General features: G+C 44.2%; 1 protein-coding gene across 3 annotated transcripts in view; it reads right to left on the reverse strand.

The window, feature by feature from the left end:
• The window catches only part of ret (ret proto-oncogene), a 77,663-nt gene extending 76,053 nt beyond the window's left edge, over nt 1-1,610 (reverse strand). For all 3 annotated transcript variants that reach the window (XM_033012782.1, XM_033012784.1, XM_033012783.1), the window contains exon 1: nt 1,503-1,610. In XM_033012782.1, the coding sequence (XP_032868673.1) occupies nt 1,503-1,554 (52 nt within the window). In that variant the 5' untranslated portion in view covers nt 1,555-1,610. The remainder of the gene's footprint in view (nt 1-1,502) is intronic.
• Nucleotides 1,611-7,695: the final 6,085 nt, after the last annotated feature.

Here is a 7,695-nt window from a genome sequence, read left to right on the forward strand (position 1 = left end):
GCATGTATACGATCCACACTTCACTGATAGATGCGGCACAAACTCCACCTCAATAAACATACATCGGAAAGAATGAACCTTTAATAATATGCAGAAGTGTGCCGGTGAGAATCGCATCAACGCAACGCTGAAATATTCAGCCATTTCTGCAAAAACCTTCATCATTTCTGTCTAACAGCTAACCGGTACGCGCACCAATCTCCAAACCAGCTTCTGACACAATATGAGTGTTCAAATAAGTGCAACTGTGCAATGTCGTGAATCCAGTGAAAACAGAACGAAACACAGGGAATGTAAAAACAAGATACTGGATACACAAAAAACTGGAGTAACTCCGCGGGACAAGCAGCTTTATCTCTCTACATCATCGTCTATATCTCTCCTTTCCCTTATCCCTAGCTAGTCTGAAGAAGGGTCTCGACCCGAAACGTCGCCCATTCCTTCTCTCCAGAGATGCTGCCCGTCCCGCTGAGTTCCTCCAGCTTTTTATGTCTATCTTCGGTTTAAACCAGCATCTGCAGTTCCTTCCTACACATTTCGAATGCAAACACAAGTCTTCCTCAACGACCATAAAGAATCATAAACAACTGGGAATAGAACTTTCCTAGACATTGTTCCGAAAGTCAACAGCAAGCAAGAACCTCTCTTCCCCTGCTACCGGTCATTACATTGGTACTTCCACAAAATGCAGCTTTTATCTCAGATCTCCAACAAAGGTTATTTCTGCCTGTGTATCCGATTCCCTTCCTGTGATGACAGCCGAGGGAACTCGGGACCATTCACCAACAATGATCAAAACTGATCATTACAGTTCTCTGCCGGATAAATTTCAAAGCGAACGCTGTCCGTATCGCGAAATAAATCTCCGAATCCGAATTCACCCATTGTACAGTCTGCGTCTCTCTCCCTCTCTCTCATCTTAGACTTTCCGCCACTCTTGGGCAGTTAACATTTCTGCTCTCCCTTCCACGAAATCTTCCTTTTTTATTTAACATCGGCAACTAATTCGGGAGCCGAATTTCCACTAATACCATTGCTAATACATCACTGACAATTGTTGCCCATCCCGGGGATACAGCTGGGTCCCTCGTATCCCCAATGAAAGGGAGAAGCGGAGGGGTCGCAGCTGCCTGGAGACCGCCAGCCGCGGACAAGTAACGGGGCAACTGTTCAACATAGCACCAACGCGTAACATGCCCCGTTCTTAGCGGGAGGCAGTTTGCGGGGACCATCCGCGAGAATCATCTCAGCGAAGGCCAGTTAAACAAAGTTTAATTTTTGCAAGCGCCTGGGTCACTAAAGCAAAAAAAAAAAATCCTTGTCGAAGTGAGTTGCAGTGAATGTTTCAATGGCACCATAAATATCCAAGTTTCCATCTCAAGGTGAAATCCTCCAGCTGTCAGTTTCACGATGTCAAACCGCACGGCACACAGCGCCTTCTCGCTTCTAACTTTCCACCTTACGTAAATCACGGCATATATACATTTAAAAAATCATCTTACCTTCGATAAGAAATAGGGCGAATAACAAGCGGGACCCTATGAGTGAACGCATCCTCTATCCACATGTAGTTTCCCTCTCACTGTTATTTTCCTTCCAGTTACCAGTTGTTCTGTGGCCGGGCTGAGTTTTTTTGTTAGTCTGAGAGAGGTTGCTTGTGGTGTATTTTTTCCCCTCCCGCCTCTCACTCACACTCACACTGTCCCCATCCTGATCGTGGTTGAAGGTGATTCTTTTTCTGCTGTTGATCACGGCGCAAAGTGAATTAGGAATCAGCCTCAGCTGCCCGGGAAATTCTCCAACGGGACTCCTGGGGACGCTGTGGGTCAGAAAAATACAAAGAGAAGGCGGTTGCCGGATTTCTATGGGGATGGGCAGTAGTGGGTAATGGAGCGATCGAGAGGCCAAACTACAAGTGCCTATGTAGCAGAGAGTGGACAATGTGGGGAGCAGAGAGCGAACCGGAGCGGCCAACTATACAACTAATCAGAGTCTGAAGAGAGGTCTCGACCCGAAACGCCACCCATCCCTTCTCCCCGGAAATGCTGCCCGTCCCGCCGAGTTACTCCAGCATTTTGTGTCACCCAAAATAATGCGCTTTGACAGGACGGAGCGATCAGGGCAGAAACAGTGGGAGAAAATAGAGGTGGCTATACCTGGAAAATAGGTATGGATTGGTTCTGGAGTGGCAGAGGATAGCGAGGGGGGAGGGAATGGAAACAAAGTCACAAAGAGTAGATAAATGTTCAAGAAGGAACTGCAGATGCTGGAAAATCGAAGGCAGACAAAAGTGCTGGAGAAACTCAGCGGGTGCGGCAGCCTCTATGTGAAGGAACTGCAGATGTTGGAATCTTAACCAAGACGCAAAGTGTTGGAGGAACTCGGCAAGTCAGTCAGCATCGGGGGAGGGAATAGACGGAGGGCTGTTTCCTTCTCCACATTTCTCCGGTCTGAGGAAGGTTCCGGCCCGAAACGTCGCCTGTTCATCCATCCCCTCCTCAGATGCTGCCTGACCCGCGCAGTTCCTCCAGCACTTTGTGACTTGCTCAGGGGGACTGGGTGGTTGATCGGAGTGGAGAGTTACTTGAGGGGTGGAGGAAGGAACTACAGATGCTGCTTTAAAACCGAAGATAGACGCAAAATGCTGGAGTAACTCAGCGGGACAGGTAGCATCTCTGGAGGTCTGAAGAAGGGTCTCACCCATTCCTTCTCTCCAGAGACGCTGCCTGTCTCGCTGAGTTACTCCAGCTTTTTGTGTCTATCTTCAGTTACTTGAGGGGTTCAGGATTCCCCTCTCCCCCAGAGAAAGAAGCAAAACTCAGCTGTTTGCAGCCGTTCACTCTGGATGCTGGTGGCCAATTAATGAGGGGTTGCAGGGTAGCGCGGATGGGGGGTTGAAGACAGAATGGGAAATAAACTTACCAATCCAATACAACGACATCATCAAACAAATCACAGGCGGCAAATATGAGAGTTGGTCATATTTTTAAACGGAATAAATAGATGTTGGTATAATTTCGGCACAATTCTACTCAGCGACTGATACTGACCCATGAACGAGGAGAATGGAGGAAGAGCGGCAGAAACGCGCAAAAAAAGGATCCCAATGAATTAAATTAACGAGACGTCAGAGAGGGGTTTGAGTAGGGAAGGGAGGATAGGACCGCACCCGAAATACAGAAAACGTATGGGATAAAATCTGCAAGTCATAGACATTGGTAATTATGATTCGTCTTTGGTGACGGATCTCAAAGGGTGGAACCTGCCTAACGAGAGGCTAGACGTGTCGACGCGCAGCTGAGCTCCAGCGACGCGGACTGCTGCTGCCTTTAAAGTCTGACATAGACACAAAATGCTGGAGTAACTCAGCGGGACAGGCAGCGTCTCTGGAGAGAAGGAGAGGATAACGTTTCGGGTCGAGACCCTTCTCTCCAGAGATGCTGCCTGTCCCGCTGAGTTACTCCAGCATTTCTTCGATTTAAACCAGCATTTGCAGTTCTTTCTTACGCGTCTCTAAAGTCTGCCCGCGTTTATGGGCAAAGGCAACAAGTGTTTCTAAGCTTGTTCGTCTTATTTCACACAGAGAGGTGTGTTCTGTGGGGTGCAATGGGGCTAACAGAACGATACATTCGCAAGGAAGGGGCAGGGTTTCGTCGGACGCGAAATTTCACTCAGTGGAATAAAAGCTGCGCTGTCCATCACAGCTCATCAGAGCGAAGTCTGGAGAAGGGTCCCGATCCGAGACGTCGCCTCTCCACTCCCTCCACAGATGCTGCCGGACCTCCTGAGTTCCTCCAGCAAGTTGTCTTTTGACCAGAGTGCATTACTGAAAAAAAAAGAACAATATTTGTTTTGTTTTTACGTTGTGAGCAAAATCAGCACACTCTCTGTTGGTGTACAGTGATTTAATGTCAAAATATCTATTCATTTAAAATGACTTTTTTTTAACGACCCGCTTCGTAATATTAAGCAGTCGAAATGTTTTTTAATTTTCTTCTCAATAGTTGTCCTCGCTGAGATGTAGAAGCATATATGTTATCTTATAAGTATATGGAAACTATCAATGTGAATAATTAAAAAAAAAATAAGTGATGGTTTTTACCATTGTATATTGTATTTTATACATTGTACCATATTCCAATGTATAACATGGTTTTATTCATTGTCCTATCGGGGACACATGACAATAAAACTCTCTTGACTCTTGAATAAATGGTTGTGGATGTTCTTAAAGGTCAGAAAGAAGTTGCAAATAGTTGGAATGGGATATAATTCCTTTGCAAGCTGTCCTGAAGCTTGGAAACATTTAAAAGACCAGAGATGGAAAACTGAGGAGTTTGTTCAGTAGATAAAGAAGCAACAATGTCTACAGAGGTCAGGACAAATCTCTGGCTCATTTATCATATTTACCTCGGCACACTTCAAGTTTCTTCAGCATGGATATATTTAAGGCAGAGATAGATAGATTTTTGATTAGTACAGGTGTCAGAAGTTATGAGGAGAAGGCAGGAGAATGAGGTTAGGAGGGAGAGATACTGTAGATCAGCCATGATTGAATGGCAGAGTAGACTTGATGGGCCGAATGGCCTAATTCTACTACTATTCCTTATGACCTTATGATTGGCTTGTAAACATATATATTCATCGTAACCCAGATGCAGTTCAAATTTTATCCATCTAATTGGAAGATTATTCATTGTAATTTGAAATTGATTATAATTGAAATCCAAGATAATTTCTTTGTAACAAGATGCTGATTCAGATGCACTAATTACATCATGCAACTGATTAGTAAATCCCTTCTAATCAGCTGACTAAAGGGTAATAACAATGTTTGCAACATTTTTGAATCACAGAATAATTTAAAATGCATTTTCAGAATAATATGGTTAATTAAACTACCCCTTGGTTGTCTAAGTACGTTCAACTGTGGCTTTACCTCAAGGCTCAGTACTCTGTGTTTTATGGTTTGCTTCCTGATGTATTTCAGAGAGCAACTCTCATGGATCTATGCGGTGTGCAACATTTACAAATGCAAATGGAAGGCTTTTCACCTCGGGGTATAAATGCATTTCTGAGTATTTGCTGAGAATGTGTTTATCATTGAAACCCATCACTGCAATTTCCTATTGTCACCATTCCCAATATGTAATCCCATTCCTATTAATAGCAGGTACCAAATGGAGTCAGCATTAGCTCAGTGCTTTGCACTCTTGTTTCTGCATTAGAGATTTGTGAACAAGAATTTACTGTAATTTCTGATGACCATATTCACTATGAACAATACCAACCACTTTAGTATCATCTGCAAATTTACTAATCATGCCTTGTACTTTCTCATCCCAACCATTCGTATTCATTCCCCAATCAATGGTTAACACAAACTCGATGGGCCAAAGGGCCTGTTTCCATGCTGTATCCTTCTATAATTATGCCTATTTTTTATTGATTGTAAGACAGTTGAGCACAATTGTTCTGCTGGATTTTGTACTTCATGAGAGTGACCACAGTCTAAAAGTATTCAATTGACTGAAGATTATAAAAGGTACCACATGTAGGTGCTACACATGCGTGATACAGTGGTGCGACTAGGAGTGGCTGATTCACAGCCCCAGCAACCCTAGTTCAATAATAACCTCCGGTGCTGTCTGTGCAGTGTTTGCACATTCTCTCTGTGACCTGATGGGTTTCCCCCAGACATTTCAATTTACTTAGGTCATAAGTGATATGAGCAGAATTAGGCCATTCGGCCCATCAAATCTACGCCGCCACTCAATCATGGCTGATCTATCCCTCCCTCCTAACCCCAGTGGCTGATTCACAGCCCCAGCAACCCTAGTTCAATAATAACCTCCGGTGCTGTCTGTGCAGTGTTTGCACATTCTCTCTGTGACCTGATGGGTTTCCCCCAGACATTTCAATTTACTTAGGTCATAAGTGATATGAGCAGAATTAGGCCATTCGGCCCATCAAATCTACGCCGCCACTCAATCATGGCTGATCTATCCCTCCCTCCTAACCCCATTCTCCTGCCTTCTCCCCATAACCCCGGACACCCGTGCTAATCAAACTTCCACATCACAAAGATATATAGGTCAACTGGCCATTGCAAATGACCCCTAGATGAGGGCAGAGCCTGTGGGGGGTTGATGGGAATGTACGAAGAATAAAATGGGATTCCTTAACGTTCAGCACGGATCTTGGGCTGAAAGGCATGTTTTGTGATCTATGGCCGTAAAGTCGGGTCCTTATTTCTCTGCGCAAACATCAGCCATGACTTTAATCCTAAGTATAAGCACTTTATTGGCAATAACAAATGACTCAGGTTTACAAGCAGCTGAAGAGAGAGGAGGGTGATAAATAATCCTATCCCAATCATTGGATTTTATTGGTAGCTATCAGACAATATTTACCTTGATGCAACATCTGGCTAGATACAGATTATAATTGCTTTGATTCAAAGCATAAATCTAAAGTAAACCTGTACATGTTTTAATTGGATGAGAATGAGCCCGAGAAAGAGAATGTGTGAGAGATTTATTATCCTAATGCATTAAAACCAGTAATCCGTAACCAAGATCCATCACAATTAATTATTAATTTAAAAACAGGAGTGTGTCCAATGAAAGAAGGCGTGTTAGACAAACTATCAGTAATTTGACATTCATACAAAGTGCTCCGAGCCATTCTTAAATCAAACTGAGTGAAAACCAGTTTTAACACGACTGAAAAGCACAAAGCTCCGCTCGCTAACAGGTACATAGTTCCATGAAAGTGGCAATGTAGGTAGGCAGAGTGGTGAAGAAGGTGTTTGGCGTGCTTCCCTTCATCGGTCACAGCATTGAATACAGGAGTTGGGATGTCACATTACAATTGGTAAGGGTATCGTGTACAGTGTACAGTTCTGGTCATCCTGCTCCGGGAAGGATATCTTTAAACTTAAAAAAGATCAACAAGGATGCTACTGGGTCTGCAGGTTTTGGGTTCTAAGGTGAGGCTGGATAGACTGTGTCTACCTTTTCCCTAGAGCTTGGGAGGCTGAGGGAAGGTTTACGAGGGGTATAGATAAGGTGGATAGGCCCAGTTTATTTCACCAGCATAGGGGATGGGCATTTAAATTTTAAGCTGAGTGGGGAAAGATTTAAAAAGGACTTGAGGGGCAATTATTTCACACAGGGGGTGGCGTGGTGTACACATGGAACAATCTACCAGAGGAGGTGGTAGAGGGAGGATAGAGGGGGGTACAGCTGGCCAAATGACCCAAACCCGTAAACTAAATCTCATCTAAAATAGTCGAGAATGTCTCATTTTATCACAACATACTCACATTTTTCTAATTGGAACGATCGCTCTGTCACCTGTGGAGTGTTTATGAAGCAATACCTGTTGAGGGATAACTGAGATCTGTGGAATATCTATTTCTGAAACTGAATATGGTTTTGGGTGGCATTGCGTAGAGGAAACATGCCCAGAGGCTAATATATCTAGACAAAACCTGAAGGTTTGACCAAGGGTTAAAGTCTGAACGTGTAGGAAGGAACTGCAGATGCTGGTTTAAACCCAAGATAGACCCAAAATGCTGGAGTAACTCAGCGGGAGAGGCAGCAAATCTCGAGTGAAGGAATGGGTGACGTTAAGGGTCTCCACCCGAAACGTAACCTATTCCTTCTCCCCAGAGATGCTGCCAGTCCCGCT

The sequence above is a fragment of the Amblyraja radiata genome, chromosome 37 (genome assembly GCF_010909765.2).
Source record: "Amblyraja radiata isolate CabotCenter1 chromosome 37, sAmbRad1.1.pri, whole genome shotgun sequence".
Taxonomy (NCBI): domain Eukaryota; kingdom Metazoa; phylum Chordata; class Chondrichthyes; order Rajiformes; family Rajidae; genus Amblyraja; species Amblyraja radiata.